This window comes from Mustela nivalis (assembly GCF_964662115.1).
Source record: "Mustela nivalis genome assembly, chromosome: 16".
NCBI classification, from domain to species: Eukaryota; Metazoa; Chordata; class Mammalia; order Carnivora; family Mustelidae; genus Mustela; species Mustela nivalis.
In genome coordinates this window covers 53,984,936-54,002,987 of record NC_139035.1, presented here as the reverse complement: position 1 = coordinate 54,002,987, position 18,052 = coordinate 53,984,936, and the positions used below count along the sequence as shown (strand labels likewise).

The 18,052-nt window shown below is 36.3% G+C and overlaps 1 protein-coding gene across 1 annotated transcript in view; it reads left to right on the top strand.

Annotated features, from left to right (window-relative positions):
• USH2A (usherin) overlaps positions 1–18,052 on the top strand; it is a gene marked incomplete at its 5' end in the record, with an annotated part of 618,561 nt that overhangs the window by 427,202 nt on the left and 173,307 nt on the right. The window contains 2 exons of the mRNA XM_082703057.1: positions 7,971–8,169; positions 11,335–11,503. Coding sequence (XP_082559183.1) covers positions 7,971–8,169; positions 11,335–11,503 — 368 coding nt within the window. The remainder of the gene's footprint in view (positions 1–7,970; positions 8,170–11,334; positions 11,504–18,052) is intronic.

The following is an 18,052-nucleotide window of genomic DNA, read 5'->3' as shown; positions in this document are numbered from 1 at the left end:
TTTGTCTTAATTTATGCCTTATAATGTCTGCAGCACAAGCACTTATACATGCTTTTCCTATTACATATAAACCAAAGACACTATAGCAAACAATGTCGAAGGATCACACGAGCACTTCTAGTCCTTTACACTGTTCCTCCAGAAATAAACTCTGCTTCTACATCACATTTTCCATACTTGTCATATTATCATCAGCTGCTTCTATATCCCAAAAGAATACTAACTAGTGATCAATAGCCCAGACATGTCTGGCCATGGCCTACACGTGCCCTGGGTAGTTCATTTATTTGCCTTGGTGGATTTGCTAGAGTGGAATTTAATCAATAGTTAATTCATTAATTCTGGTCCTTGAGAATGTGGAGTCTATGCTGGATGAAGATAGCTGGCTATCTTCGGTTTGGGCTAAAATATGATAAACAGGGGAGCTGACGGCTTCACTTAGTGCTGGGCTGCCTGGAAAGTTTACTTATTTATTCTCTATACCTGGATAAGCTTTAAAAAAAAAAAGTAAAAGAATATAAACAAGAAAGAGATTTTATTAGTTACTGCTAGTATTCCAAAGTGCATGATTTCCATGGATGAGGGTCAAAGGAAAGCAGAGAGAGAACACAGATCATGTCTTTCATTGTTTTTAATTGGAACCATGGCAGTGTTTTCGGCTCCAAATCAGTTCAGGGCTGTTTTATTGATGAGGAGTCTGTGGTATAATATCTTTGTAGCATTCGCAAATAATTGTTTAAAAATTTGCCTGAAGCTACTGAATGATATAAATTATATTTTTACATACGGACTTTTCAGAAGCCTTTATGATAGCAGCACAGGCTGTGTGTCTTTAAATGAAGGTTAAACCACTATCATCATTTATAAATCCTCTTATATTTTCAAATTACTTAGTTTAGGGTTCAAAATAGCAAAAGAGGTTATAGCTTGTAGAAAAAGATTTTCCTCTTTCAGCTCACCAAATTTGAGGTGAAATTTTGAGGCCTCTTTTTTTTTTTTTTTTTTAGAGTATGACTTTTTTTTAATTTTCCCTTTCTGATTTTTTTTCAGTGACTGAAGTAAAATTTTATATTTTTGTGAAAAACTTAATCTTTTTTTAATAGAACGTTGGGCTGTAGATGTAATATGTCAAATCAGTCTTCTTCTTCACCCATATTTTAAACTTCCTCTCTCACCAATACGGACAACTGGAGACACATTTTAATTTGACCTGGAACTTTCTGTTAGAGTCTGTCTTTCTTTCTTTCATTTTTTCTTTCTTTCTTTCATAGGCTGTATGTCCAACATATGTTCAGACTCACAACCCTAGCCTCAGGAGTGGCATATTCTACTGACTGAGCCAGCCAGGTATCCCTCTGTTAGGGCCTTTAAAGGATCCCTCTTGAAAGGGCTCATTTGAGGTACATTTACTACCGTTGTACAGATACAATCCAATATTATAATCCAGCAGTTATTATCTTAATAGCCAGTGAGTTCTGATAACAGACACACTGTTTGACTAAAAGACCTTACAGAATAGCGAGCTTACTCTTAAGTCCCTGCCGTCAGTACCCCTGCCATTTCCTCAGCAACCTCTCTTTCCCAAACTCTTTTAACTTCCTCAGAAGCTACTTAGTCCCTGAGGTAGACCGTGTGGATTTCAGCCAAATCCATCTCTTCCTCATACACTTTGGCCTTTAAGGGCTACACTGTCCCCTGCACTCTGAATACCCATTCATTTCTTTTATTGGGTCCATTCCAAATCCATTTATTCATTATGGGTGTCCTGAATAGAAAGGCTCTCCCTCCTAATCAGATAATTTAAACATCACAGTTTTGGTTATTCCAATGTCTCAAAGGTCTCTGGCCCTGTTTTCTCCCTACACTCTAGTCTCATGTATGCAGTTGTCCACTGATTTTCGGTAGTGCTCTCCACACTTCGCTTCCACTACCTCAAACCTCAGCAGCTCATTCTCACCTAACTCATTATCTTTCCCAACAGCCATTTTCACAAATGCACCACCACCTGCATGCTATTACAGACATAGATCTTGGAATTTTTTTTAATCTCCTGAGTTGACTAAATAGCAATTTTAGTACATTTCCTTTTGACGCATCATCTTAATGGAGACCTCATCTCCATTTCCACCACCACCACCCTGGCTCATGTTTTCATCGTTTAAGATTATGTAACCCATTTATGTAGCTGTCTCAATTCATTGAGATACAGAGAGGTAAAATCTTTGCTCTTTGCTCACTACTTGCTGTCTTAAACATAGCCCTTTGGTTGTCCTCTCTTCAAGTCTTGAATGTCTCTCAGAAACATCTTATGGCTTTTGTATTATTTTTAGTTATGAGTCTCACTTTGGTAATTAAGATTCATGATCCAGTGTTAAAAAGTCTTTTCTGTCTTCAGCAAAATATTAAGCTCATGTCTGGTTCAAAGATTCTACCATGTCACAGGCTCAGTTTGATCACACCTTGCCCATTCCCTTCTCTTTGCTTTTTCTTTCCTGTCCCCTTTAATCTAGTGTGTCAATGTTATTATTTCACTGACAACACTGAGTGACCATCAAAGGCCTCCATGTGTCAGGTGACACTTTTCTGTACAATTTCATTTCCCTTGAGAGGTCCTGAGAGGATCTCCACATATCCAAGTTCCCAGACATGAGGGTTGCTCTCTGTAACTGATCTGTTGTGGTGCCAACAGAGTAGGACATCCCAAGGACTCTTCTTTCTGGAGTCTCCTCTTCCTAGAAGGCTGCCATCATGAGCAGTATATCTTTAAGCTGGCTCAAGCCTAGGTGAGTTGCAGGATTGCATGGTTGAAGAGAACCTCACGATCTGTGCTCTGTGGCACTCTTCATTTTATCTTTCCACTGCAGCTGCTCTGGATAATACCTAGCCACAGGATTCTCTTATCTTTCTCTAAAGGAAAGCACCTTTTCTTTGCTTATATAGACTGTCAAGCTCCATGTCAAGCTGTTCCTGAACTCCTTACTATTCTCCTGGGACAACAATAGATTAGATTTAGACATTTCTATATCTCAATAAGTACAACCATGAGAAACAAGTGCTTCCCATTTCTCTGCTTCCGGGTTCCCTAAGTGACATGTTCGGAATGCCTTCTTCAGCTTCCCGTGTGTTAGCAGAATTTAAGGGGTGGATTTGATGTCACTCTTCACTGAGTAAATAACGCCTCTTTTGCTCCTTGCCTCAAAAACCTCCGATGGCTTTCCAACACACTCAAAAACAAATCCAGTTATTTCTGTGTTGTGCAGAATCCTACAGCATCAGCAAACACCCATTCCAGCCTCCTGACACCCACATGATCTCATTTTCCAATATTCTGTCTCTTGTTCAGTCCAGTCCAGTCCTGTTAGGTTTACTGACTCTTCAACAAGCCAAGCACATTGCTGTCTCTGTGCCTTTACACCTCCTGCTCCCTATGCCTAGAAACTCCTCTGGGTTTGCTTCTTCCCTTCTTTGAAATTTCTGCCTGGAAGACCCAGGCCTTCTCAGACCACCCACCCGACATATGATATAATTATGTGTTTCTTTACTGTCTTTCTTAACCAAGGAAAATTTAAGTTTTGTATAAAAGGAAGATTTCATCTGTCTTATTCACTGAAGAATATAGAACAGTGCCCAGCATATAGGAGGCATTTAATAAATATTCACTAAATATTTAGTGAGAGCTTCTAAAACTCTCTTAGAATTCTGTTTATTTTGGGTTATTGGCTCTTTTGGGCCAATGTTAAAGAGCAGTTTTATCTTCAGAAATCAATAGACTCCTGATGTTCCCTTTAGAGTTGAAATACTTCCCACTTGTAAGTGGAGGAACTCATTATCTGTCATCCTGTTTGGGGCTGTAGTTCAAAATCCCATACAGGAGGGAAATCCCATTCAACATTCATTTGTCCTTGAGTTACTAATGTAGCTCACTGACATTTCTGTCTCTAACCTGTCAGGTCACTAATTCTCATGCGGCTTTATCTTCTGGTAGTGACAACATTGCACAGTCATACCACTTTGCTATCAAACGCCAGATGGTATCTGAGGGACTCCATAAACTTTTTTCTTTTATTCAACTGTCCCTCCTTTATTGCCAGATGTAGCTTATTGATTCTGCAGGTTGGTCCCATCACTCTTCCATACACATGTAGGATGATGCCCACCCTTGACTTTGGCTTATGTTGATTTTCCTGCCATTTCCTTCCCGTCCTCATTCCTGAATTCAAGTCCACAGGCATTTGTCCCATGAGATCCTCACTGTTTAGTCTAGAAACGGTGATCTGTGCTTATGTGTGTTTTGTATTAACTATTACCCAAGGACTCATATTTTGTCTTTTGATTTTTTAGCTATTACAGGTTATGTTAAATATTCTCATAGATAATTAAATATGCAATGACTTGATTTGAGAGATGAGAGTTAATATTTTCATCATACAACATTTATTTAATCCTGTATTAAAAGTTACCTGATTTGTGATAGCCATAATCTGGAAGAATTTAAGTGTTACATAAATAACTGACAAAAATAACCAAGTTAAATAAAGGGGGGAAAAAGTCTTTGTAAACATGATCAGGTAATCCAGATCCATAATCTAGACTGATATCTCAAAGTATATGAAGATTTTTTTTCTTTGGTTCAAACAAGAACATTTTGACAAAATGGTAATAAAATATTAAAGATACCAGGGGAACCCTAATTCTTCATTAAAAAAAGTCTGTCTGGCATGTAACATGTTAATATTCATCTGCATAAGGGTGGGTGATAAATGATTTTTTCCATACTCCTTTCTATCCTCAATGTTATTTTGTACTTCCCAAATTAAGAATTGAAAGTAGTGATTATTGTGGTGGTGGCCACAGTAGTATATAGTAGTAACAGAAGTAGAATAGTAGATGAACTAACAACGTGATGTAATTTAAAAAAAAAAAAAAAAACTCCAACTAAAATGTCTGAACAGTATCAATGAATCCATGTATCAAAATATGTGTAGATATAATGGCTTTCATCCGAAACTTTATTAAGGTAGCTTAATTTTAGTTCCTAGTGTTCTGGAGTTAATTATACTCCAATCATGACTTTATGAACAGATCTACCAAAAAAATCCATTCATGGACTTACAGTTGGTTGACTTTTCTGCATGAGCATACAGCCTTTACTAATCTATACCAAAAAGCTTCAGTTTGTTTCCCTGATATTTAACGTTCATGCCTATGGTATAAGAGTGTTTCTTCTATTTTACTCTTAAACATTAAAGGAATGAAACCATCAATCCAGATAATAGTGGTGCATATTTCTCAGAGATGTCTTTCATTTCAGATCAGCAACCAAAGGTTTTTCTGTGTCATTTTCCCGTTTCATTTCAAATCAGCAACCAAAGGTTGTTCCGTGTCATTTTCTTTGGTTCTAATGAGAGGTGTAGTATAGGTGTTAAACTTGTTACTCTTCTTTGATCATTTATCTTCTTGTATCTGATTCAGATCCTCAAAAGCAAAACTGTTCATGTTATCACTAAAAATATAAGTAGTCTCACTCCACACTTATTTTCTGCTAGAAGAAAAAGTTACAATGGTGTGGTATTCTACCTGGTGTTTTCTAGACTTTACTAATTCACTGGCTTTTGTAGAAAAGTCAGACCCTTGAATGTCACTTAAATGTAGTCTTTCCTGTGGTTGATTATGCAGTGAATACAAAAGAGGTATCTGGAAAATGTGGAATTAATTTTGAAAGTTGGATAAAGACCTTAGAATAATAATGGTGACTATACAAGTCACCTATGAAACTGTTCTCTTGTAGGTGACATTAATTTCCTATCTACAGAGTCTTATTAGTGAATGTGTTATGTTTGTACCCCCAAGAAAATGAAATAATGATTTTCTTTTTTTTTTTTAGCAGTCTATTAAAATGTCAAGGTTTATCTTGACTGCTGCTTTTTAATGTAAATGTTTGGGCTTAATTGAATTCCTAATATGTGATGTCACTTGGAATTCTGATAGGGTCCATAATTTTGCCTGTAAAGATACATTTCTTCTTAAAATGAAAGGTATAAGAAAAATACCACTTAACACAATGGCAGAAAAGTGGTCACATAAGTTATTGTAAGATTTTTATTGTAAGAACTTTAAAGTATAGCTTATATAAGCTTATGTGTCCTTGCTCTCTTCCAAATTACCTCCTGGAATGTTTTCTATGTAAAAGTGCCTGATAACTGTTTGTAATTGGTTAATTGTTATAGTTGGAAATTTTAGAATTATAAAAATAGAATTCATCTTGAATGTCAAAGTTCTACCCTTGTTTTGAAAATAATGAGAATAAAAGTAATTATTATTTTACATTTCCATGTAAAATAGGAAGGCTTCCTTTGCCATGCTAAAAAATTTCAAGAATATGTCATATTCAAATCTCTGGGACTTTATTAAAATTTTTAACTATTCTGCTTATAGAGCTTATTTTAAAAATGCTAAAGATAGTATGGTGAGTCATCTAGGCTGTATCATTCTGGCAAGTAGTCCTAACTGCAAAATGAAAGTTCTATGACATTAACATGAGAGCAAATCATCTTATTCAGGGTTGATTCCTATTGGACAGCTTAATGTTATAATTTCATTTATTTCAACAAAAGAAATATTAATAGATCATTGAGACTGCAGTTAAGTTTTAGGTGAATACTATGCCCTTATTTTATACCAACCCCCCCCCAAAATAGTATACTCATATTTAGAATGATTTTGCTCTACTTTTAAAAATCAAGCATCCCATAGAATACAATGATGTAAACATATTTGTTATGGGAATTTCCAATTCCTATATTTCTTGCCACAAAACATGTCCAACTATGATATTTAAAGAATTATTAGAGGGGCTCCTGGGTGGCTCAGTAGGTTAAGGTTCTGCCTTCAGTGTGGCTCATAATCTCAGGGGCCTGCGATCCAGCCCCATGTAGGTCTTCCTGCTCACTGAGGAGCTGCTTCTCCCTTTCACTCTCCTCTCCCCACTGCCCCATGCTCATGTGCTCTTTCTGTCTCAAATAAATAAATAATCTTTTAAAAAATTATTAGAGAAACAAATCTTTTTATATTAGTCAAATATCAAGATATGTCTAAGCAAAGTATATTTGGAAGGATATTACATTTAGTTTATCATGATATAATTTATAAATAATACATTTATCGATTTTTTTTTGTTTACCAGTTGGTAAGTTTATCCACGGATAATAAGATTTTGTCAATTTGCACAATTATATTGGCTTCAGGTAAAAAGACACTCAACAACAGCAGCTTAAGTAAATAGTTCCAGAGATTGTAAATGGTGGCTGGTGTTGGTTCACCTGTACCAAATATCATGGTGCCTCTCTTGGAGATTCTTATGATCTTTCTCAAGTGACTGCAGTTGCAGTTGCAGTTGCTGAAGTTGCAGACATCATGTTTAACAGACAGGGAAAAGGGGCAGGTGATGGCTGTGTTAAGAAAGCTGAAATTGCCTAGGAACCTTCAGAGACCCTCACTGTGGTTTTCTAGCTATATATCTATGAACAGCTATGTGTGAGCTGGGAAAGGAAGGCAAAGGAGATGGTGATTTTAAGTATAGATGAGGTCTGCAACATGTTCTAATTTCCACCTTATTTACCACCTTTTCATATTACCTGTGTCTTATTTTTCCTTGTCCAACCAAATTTTCCTGTTGGTTTTCCTGATTAACAAAAACAGTGGTACTCTCCTGTCTCTGTAGTTTAGAGTGAGAGATCACTGGACTCTTGTCATATGTTATCCTCCCAAAAGCTTCCATGGTTTTCATTGATTCTCTAAACATACTGTATGGTAGTTGTATATATTCTTTTGCTGCAGCTTCTTAATTAAGAAGTTCTTGACAAAATGGACCTTTTGACCAATCTGGGAGATTAACTGGAAGTACATGAGGCTGAGAGCAGTGATGTTAAATGTTATCTTTTCAGAGGTATTGATTATTCTATCCATTGCAGATCCCTTCAAGTTGATTGGATGTCTCCAGGGAAGCCAAATGGTATCATTCTCGGATATGATGTCTTACGTAAAACATGGCTTTCATGCCCTAAAACCCAGAAGTTAAGAAAGGACCACAGGGGCGAGGTCTGCAAGGCAGTGAAGTGTCAAAAACCTAAAACCATCTGTGGACATAGGTGCTATTCTCCGGAAGCTAAGGTATATCTTTTCATATGAGTCAGCGAAATATGTTTTTCTCACTAAACACTCCTGGTGAAATCACTTGCTTCCTAAACCATGATTTGTCATAATCAATTTTTCCACTAGTCTATCAGGAAGACCCCAAGGAAAAGAAAGGATGCGCATAAAAACCTTTCCTCCTCATGAACATCTTAGCCTTCTCATTTTTTATCATCTTCACAGGAAATATTAGTTTATTGAAATGGCAACGAACTCCCGAATTTGTATTTGATTGAATGACTTGAATTTTCCTTGCAACAAATCCATTCAGCTACAACTGGCTGTTAGTTTCCATGACACTGATGAGTAACTGTGAGCAGGACCTTCCATGGTTTGGCGGAAATATTTTAAAATTATGGCCATTTGCAGATTAATGTTCATATTAGTTGCAGTTTAGGAATCAGATCAATAACACAGCCAGACAGGAGTTTGCAAATGGCTTTTATTGACAAATGATGCAGAGAATCCTTACTTTGAAGGTAGGATTTCACCTAATGAAATAATGTTCCTATTTGTCAACAACAACACCACACATTTAATGTACTAAAGCTGTTACTAAATTCAAAAGATTCACCGCAAAAAGACACAGTAATTAAGGAAGTGAGTTGTTGAAGCAATATGGATCAAAATACAAATTATTACAGCTGACACTGGCCAAGCAGTGGCTATCATCTAAGAAATGTTTTAAATCTAGCAGTTACTATCTATACTTTTTTTTGGTACATAGTCTCCTGAATTGCCATTATGCCTAAGTTTTGCATAATTTTAGGCCATTAAATGTACACTATGTGATGAACATACCTCCATAAAATAAAATTAAATTCAGGATTTTTGAAGGGAAAAATGCTGGAATAAATTTGCCCATTAAAAAAATGTTCTCTGGGAGAAAGAAAGAAATCTTCGATGCATTAAGCAAAGGCTTATTTTTCTTTTTAAGGATTAAGGACATACACAGGTATTGACAGTTAAAGAGAATAAAGGAAGTCAATTAAAATCTCAAGAGAAAGCAATCGTTTGTAAATTTCTGTTTAGAGTTAACTATGAATATATATTTCTTGGGTGAGAAGTTGGAAAGAGACAGAAAAGAGACTAAGAATTTTTAGGCTAAATCACCACAATATCAGGAGGACTAGAAATACATGTGCAAAACTTACCATGTATTCAAACCCCAGTGATCATCAGACCTGGAAGGCTTAATAAAACACGGATTGCAGGTCCCACCCTCAGGAACTCAAATTTGGTAAATCTTGGGTGGAGTGTGAAAATTTGCATTTCTAACATGTCCCCAGGTGAATCCTTTGCATCTGTTTCAGGAACTGTATTTTGAGAATCACTACATTATAGACTTGCTTTAGGAAAACTATAGAACAAGGAAAAGGCTATTCAAATATTAGGTACACACTTATCAACTCAAGTTAGTAAAATTTCCGTTTATGTTTTCTGAGACAGCTAACTTGAAACTTGAATTAGAAATTAAGAAATAATTCTGTTTACGTGGAGACCTCCCGAGAGAAATAATTGCTTGAGCATATCACTTTGGGGACCCACCAATGATCTGAACCAAAAGGCACTAGAAAAAATTCACAAGTTTCATGTGGCTAAAGGAGCCTGAGAATGGCAGTGGGAAGATGGGATGAACCAGTTCTAATGCACCCACACTAAATACACATTCCAGTGAAGATCCCACAAGAAAATGATAAGGACTAGAGAAGCTTACTGAAGAAAAAGACTAGATGTACTTCAATGTCTAGAAATTCTCTTCATGAGAATTGGACTTGAACAAATCCTTTAAGACCACACGACAAAGAGCAAGATTTTAGGTCACTGTCATAAAACAAGAAGAAGGTGAGCATTGTTTTCCCCTGAAAGCAAAAATGACCAGCATCCTTAAATCCCCAAATAAACACATGGCAATTTTGTGCTTAAGTCTTACACATGGGTCATAATTTCAAATTTACTTTTCACACAGAGTATGGCATCAAAGAGAAGGTCACCCAGTTTATCTCTGGCATGAGACTAATTCTGAATCCTCACTGCTAATAACTAAATACAGAAAAGGAAATTTATCACAGTTGATTTAGCATGGCTACCTGCAGGGGTAAACTTTGAATTTAAGAGCGCTGTTTCTTTGTTCTTTGATAATTTTTGAAAAATGAATGAAGTACTACACTAGTGGTGTTTGAAGACTTAGCCCACGTTCTGCCACTTTATACTGAGCTTGATTCACGAGTTGGTGCAAGCTAGAAATTGCGATGTGCAAAATGGAAAAAGAGAAGCACCTCTAAATAGTGGTTGATTTTGCCTGCCACAGGAAGCTTCTATCTAATTTACGTGACTTATGCCAAGTGTAGGTTCTGAGGCTACATTTCAGCAACTATTTAGCATTTGATTTGTTATATATACAGAATGTCAGTCTCTCAGACCTCAAGTGAGCATGCAAATAATTATTTGATTGTTCAAGCACATAATTTCTTCTACAGCTCCTGGAAAAAAACACATCATTAAAAGGGCTTTTCAAAATTAATTTCCATATAAATTTCTTTTTTTAATATGGTGGCCTATGACATATACATATATATATGTCATATGTGTGTGTGTGTGTACATGTATATATATATATATATATATATATATATATATATATATGTAAATGTGAGAGTCTGTTGAGATTACCTTGTCTGAAGATTGGGTTTGTAAATAAATGATCATATAAATTTTAAGGAAAAGGCTATTTATTTAAAAAAAAGCAAAGATCGATGAGAGAGAGGTTTCCATAAATGTGTTTTCAAATTAAACACTGATTAAAATAAAAACACATATATGAAGGCAATTTTTCACTTGCAATTCTAAATCCTCTTTACATTGGGAGCACTGACATTCAAAAGAGAATTCATATTTATAGAGTGTGATAACAGAGCACAAAACATGCTTGAAGTCTAAAAAAGCTACATTGTATCATAGCATATATAAAATTTAAACGATACTGGGAAAATGCATTTTTCAAACTTTTGAATTTTTATCATTAATATACTACATTTGGTCTCAGGTCAAGGGCAACTAGAGTATAATTGTATCACATGAGATAGGACGGTCTGGTACTTTTAATTAAACTGATACTTTTTTAACCCCAATTCCTACCTTCAGGTTTGCTGTAATGGAGTTCTCTACGACCCCCAGCCTGGGCACCACTGCTGTGAAGAGAAATATATCCCATTCGTTTTGAATTCAACTGCGGTTTGTTGTGGCGGCCGAATACGAGAGGCTCAACCAGATCATCACTGCTGCTCTGGGTATTATGCCAGAATGCTACCAGGTGAGGATCATTTGCAGGTGTGCTCAGTGTTGGGGAGCGAGAATCCCGTCCTCTTCAAGCATCTTCTAGCTGGACTGAAACCAAATTGACAGGGGACTGATTAACAGGAGAACATCAGTTTTAATAATGTGCCTACCAGGAATCCACACAAACAATGAAATTCCAAAGACAGTGAGGACAGTCAGGCAAAATGAGGTCTATATGTCATTCTGAACTAAGGGGGAGGGGGGAGGGACCTGGGACATCAGAGGAAAGGAATGTATTCACAGAGCAACAAGAAGAAAAGCAGATGTTTGGTAATTAGCTGTTTGCCCTGCCATACAGATGGGTCACCCAGATGAAATTTATCTCTCCTAATAATCCTTATTCTGGGAAAGACAGCCAATTTGGATTCTTCTATGTATTTAAGGGAGGGGCAAAAGTTTCTCTTCAGCCTTCATGGTCTCGATTGCCTTTAGCTTAAAAAAATCTTCATGCCAGAATGGGCCATCTTGGGCGGCTGCCCTTGGCCCTTACATCAGTAGTCTGGGAACCTGAAAAAGCCAATCCATGACTCATGCCCATCAACTATTTCAAGCATCTCCTCAACAAAAATTGAATGACTAACACATAACCAGCCGCCTGCTTTTAAATATCATTTCTTCTTTCAGCTTTGGTGAAATCTAAGCAAGACTAGGTAGGTACTAAAAGAGAAGGAACACAAGGGACTTATGGTATCTACCACATAAGGAACTTTATTAAGACCTGGTAACTCCCTTTATTTTTCACTTTATTTCTTCCCATGGCTAAGCATTTTCACCATAAATTCTGTGAATTTCTAAGTGTTCCACCCCATGAAGCCATTCTTCATTTCCTCCATTCCTATTCTGGACTAATCATGCATTGTCCCTGGGTGGATTATAAACACAAATTCTGTTTATCGGAGACGAGTCCACTGTCTGTGGTGGGGCAGAAAGAAGGTTGCTGCGAAGAACAGCAAAGAGAGACTTTTCCCTCCTCGCACTCCCGTTTTCTTTCTTGTTTTGAGTGACCAAATATGCACTGTCCAAATTTCAACTACACGAAACTATACAAATTGAGAATAAAGATGATAACATTTGGTATTTCTCTGGCAGGCTCTGTATTTAAAGGTTTTACATATGATACCTTATATACTTCCCACAACTATAGGATATTGGTATTTTATCTAAAGTGTATAAATAAGGAAACAGATTCAGAAAGGATCGATAACAAAAGCAGGCTCAGAGACGTGGGAGTGGAAGAGCCGGAGGGCAGATCTGCGCATGCCTTTCCAAAATCCATGCTCAGCTCGACTTTTTTTTTTTTTTTGAATCTGTTATTTACTTTATTTTTTCCAAGTTTTTATTTAAATTCCAGTTAGTTAAGATACAGTGTAATATTAGTTTCAGGTGTAGAATTTAATGATTCGTCACTTGTATATACTCGGTACTCACACAACACCCACCACCCATTTAATCCATGCTCTCCCTGACCTTCCTTCCAGCAAACCCTCCAGTTTGTTTTCTGTAGTTAAGAATCTGTGCACCCTAATGTTTATAACAGCATTATCAGCTATAGCCAATTATGGAAAGAGCCCATATGTCCATTGACTGATGAACAGATAAAGAAGATGTGGTATATGGATTATTACTTAGCCTTCAAAAAGAATAAAATCTTGCTATTTGCAACCCAGTGGATAGAGCTAGAGAGTATAATGCTAGGCAAAATAAGCCAGACAAAGAGAGACAAATACCATAGATTTCACTCATCTGTGGACTTTAAGAAGCCAAACAATGGGGGAAAAAGAAAAAGTCAAATATTTTTTCTTAGAAACCAAAATATGTTAATATATGTTAACATAGTTTTTAAAGTGACTATTTCAGACTTCTAAACCTCTTCATTACTGCCACTGACAGTTACTATTTATCCTGAGAAAGCCATTGACAATACAGATTTTTTTTTTCTACCACCTAAGTTTAATGCCTGTGTCTTCAGAAGCGAAGAAAACAGATATGGGATAAAGAGAAGATGTCCGAGAAAAGCTGAATGCTTCAGGATACCTAGTTTAACTAGGAATTTATGTTAAACATCCAGTTAATTCAGGTTATTGTTCAGTGTACCTTTGTGTTTGGCATAAATATGCTTTTCCAAGGTATGTGAGAGAGCATTCTCTTGTAAAAATACTAGAGCAAAAAGGGAAGGTGAGGTCATTAAATATATGCAAGTTTATTTAAGGCAGAGACTCTCTAATCTTCATAATTTTTTCTTAATACTAATAGACAAATCTGTCTTTATAGCCATGCTGTTCTTATTCTTTTGCAAAAAATACTTTCATAATTAAGTAACTCCTAATCAACTAGATTTTCCAAGTAAGAAAAAACAATGGTGTTGGAAATAAGGATTTTGTAGAAAAGGATAACTTCTTTCTCCTGAAATTATCGTGTTAACAACTAATCAAACTCCGCCAAATGCTTTACTCTCTCAAAATAGTTTACACTTTGGGAGTTTTCTGCTACATTTCTGATATTCTTTCCCCTGCAAAAATTTGCCCTGAAAAATATAATTATATAAGAGTCACTTATGGTTTGTCTCCCTCCCAATCCCATCTTGTTTCATTTATTCTTCGAAGGGGGTGGAATTATGGACATTGGGGAGGGTATGTGCTTTGTTGAGTGCTGTGAAGTATGTAAACCTGGTGATTCACAGACCTTTACCCCTGAGGATAAAAATATATGTTTATAAAAAATAAAAAATTATATAAAAAAATATAATTATATAGATGCGATGGGCATGTTCTGTTGTCTTCTTTCCTGTTGTTTAGACTAATGGACCATACCAGGATTTTCTCTAATTCTAACATAGAACTAAATAATAGGGGTTTTATTACCAAGTCTCATGAAAATTTTTGATATTATGATTTGCAGTGAACTGTTGAAACTAAGAAAATATTCTCTGTCCCTTAACATTGATGAAAAATCATTGGTTGTATTCATCATGTCTGTTAACTCTTAGATTTGCGTTTCACCCTTCTCAGTCTTAACACAAGTGTCAGATTTCAAGCTAAGAAAACAATCTAATTAAAAGAAAAAAATTCCAAGGTTCCTGGGTGGCTCAGTCAGTTGAGCATCTGACTCCTGGCTTTGGCTCGTGTCATGATCTCAAGGTTGTGGGATCAGGCCCTGCAGTGGGCTCCATGCTCAGCACTTCAGTCTGCTTAAGACTCTCTCCCTCTTCCTGGGCCCCTCCCTGCCCTTGTAGTCTCTCCCTCTTTCTTAAAAAAGAAAAGAAAAGAAAAGAAAAGAAATTCAAATAATCTTAACTCTTTTTTTCCTGAAGATAAAATAAACCATGAAAGTCCAAAAGTCATTTATTGACATTATACAAAACTTTTTAATAAGTAATTTTTGAAGCAAGAGTTTTCAAAACCTTCCTGATCTGTATATGACACATGCTCATTCAAAACTCAAACATTTCAGTAACTTCCAAACTGTTGAGCATGGTCCATATCTGGATTCCTTTTAAGTAGTTCATTTATCACAGTATTAGAATGCCTACCATAGTGTCAAGGGGAAAAAAAATGCAATCTCATGGGATAATCAAAGAGAGTGTTTTGCTGCAATCATTAATCTCAATGTACCTAAATGAAGAGATTATATTGTGACCTCTGTCCTCAGCCAATGGTCTTTGTTAACTACTTTAACACTGTTTACATCAAGAAAGAAAGCATAGTGACCCCAAACCATCTTGTATCTAAATGCAATTAAAATTCAATCAGTACTCTGTCAGTTCCAGGCTAAGATGGATATAGGCATTTTGATATTTATAGATAAGTCTGAAATATTAGTTAATAATATTTACTTCATATTTTTCTCACAACTTTCCTTTATAGCACTCTACAACAAAGAGTGGCAGAGGAAAGAATGCTTATTCCACTCCCCTTTTTTTATAAATATGCTAATGACCTCAAGCTAAATGTTAATGTGGGTCATTCTTTGATAAGAATAACAATTAACTGTGAAGACTGCATGGTAGCTTTTAGAGAGAAAACATTTTCAAGCCTGTTGTGGAATAGATTCATTTTGAGAGGTTAATGAGAAGGTGACTGATCCTTGTATCTTACATCTAATAGACCTTTTTTTGAGGGAAAAAGGATCATTTTTGGTTCTCATTGATATAATCCACATCTCTTTTTATAAAGCATTTTCTTCTGTCAGTGACTGAATAAGAAAATATCTAAACTAATTAATATTTGTTATCCTAAAAACTGGCTTTAAAAAATGTTGGTTTTCCCCAAAATATAGATTTTCCCATATATACACACACACACACACACACACACACACACAATGTTTCTTCTAAACCCACAGTTGTCCTAAATGATATTTAACTAACTATGCTGCCCCTCTACCATGTGGTAGGTTATGTTAAAGTTTGCCAAGAAAATACACTGATTTCTGGCTGTGGAGATTTAAAAAACATGCAACCACATTTGAGACCAAGTTTCAAAATCCTTTTACCCAGAGGATGGTAACAAGTACAATGACTTCACTGCTCACAATAAGGTCTTTCCTCCTTTTTTGGCCTCTAGTAGAAGAAAAAATTAGAATTTCCTTCTGCTTATGCATACCGTGTTTTAGGATCCTTTTACTCTCTCTCTCTCTGATAAATAAATAAGTAAAATCCTTAGGAAGGAAGGAAGAAAAGAAGGAAGGAAGGAGAGAGAGAGAGAGAGAGAGAGAGAGAGAAAGAGAAAGAAAGAAAGAAAGAAAGAGGGAGGGAGGAAGGAAGGAAGGAAGAAAAGGGATGCCTGGATGGCTCAATCTATTAAGCATCTGCTTTTAGCTCAAATCATGATCCCACATGATCCCATGTCCTGGGATGGAGTCCTGTATTGGGCTCCTTGCTCAGCGAAACCCTGCTTCTCCCTCTGCCTGCTGCTCCCCCTGCTTGTGCTCTCTCTCTCTCTGACAAATAAATAAGTAAAATCTTTTTTTTAAAAAGGATCCTTTTAAAGACTGGCAACTAAGCCAACTGTCCCCTACATTCCAGGATTTCATACCTTCAGAGAAAACTGATTATGCCCTGACCCACTCCTTGGTAATTTCCCTAGAGAAATGAAAACTTGTGTTTATACAAAAACCTGCTCACAAGTGTTTATAGCAGTTCTACTCATAATTGCCCAAAACCAGAAATAGCTCAAATGTCCTTCAGTGGGTAAAGGAACAAACTGTGGTGTATCCACACAAAGGAATACTACCCAGGAATCAAAAGGAACAAACTACTAATAAAAACCAGAAAGATACTATGCTGAGTGAAAGGAGCCAGTCTTGAGGCTCCTGGGTGGCTCAGTCCATTAAGTGTCTGCCTTCAGCTCAGGTCATAACCCCGGGGTCCTTGAGATCAAGCCAGACATCAGGCTGCCTGCTCAGTGGACAGCCTGCTTCTCCCACTTCCTCTGCTGCTACCCCTGCTTGTGCTCGCACTCTGTCAAATAATAAATAAAATCTGAAAGAAAGAAAGGAAAGGAAAGGAAAGGAAAAACAGAAGAAAGAGAAAAGAAAGGAAAGGCAAAGGAAAAGGAAGAAGCCAGGCTCAAAAGTTATGTCCTGGGAGATTCCATTTATATGACATGTGAAAGGACAAGCTGTGGCAGTGGGGAACAAATCGGTGGTTGCCAATGGTGACAGTTGAGAGGAGGCATGACTGAAAGAATAGTATAGAGTTCGGGGGAGTGATGAAACTCATCTGTATCCTAATTGTATCTTTATGTTAAAATTCATAGAATTATGCATCACCCCAATAGGTCAATTTTAAATGGGTGATTTTTTTAATAAAATGTTAAAAAATGTTAAAGTCATATGCCTTAGAATTCTATTTCTATTCTATAAATAGGAAAAGTAAGACATAGGAACAAGATCAAGTCACTCTGTTAGTGGAGATTGAAATTTATATGATTAAAAATTAGATTGATCCATTAGAGATACTGTATTATATAATAATGTGATGACTTCATACATGTGATTTAATATGCTTTTCTGGCATATTGGTAGCACAGAAAGAAAGAAAATTTATCTCCATTAAAATTACATTGAAAATTCCTATTTAAAGAAAGCAAGCAAAAACGTCCCAGTTAGAGACTAAGGTCGTTATTTCAGGTAATAATGTATATGATCATATTCTAATAAAAGAAAATTCTGTATAGGGGTTTGCTGGTTTGATGCTGAGTAACGATTGGATAAAAATGACAGACTTTGGGGTCAAACTGCCTGGCTTCACATCTCATTTCTTTCACTTATTAGTTGTTTGACCTTCATTAGGTTATTTAAACTAAGTAATATTAGTGGGAAATTTATGTCTCTGATTTCTCTGACTTCTGGAATTAGACCCCCCAAAGTTTTCGTGTGCAAATAGAAGGAAAGGTTGATAAGAATTGGGGAGCATTAGAGTACATGAGGTTAAGAGGCATCCTGTAGGTGACAAGAGATAGTCTCTTATGAATTATTCTAGAGCAAAGACTCAGTTGTGTCCACTTTTATCCAATTCTGTTAA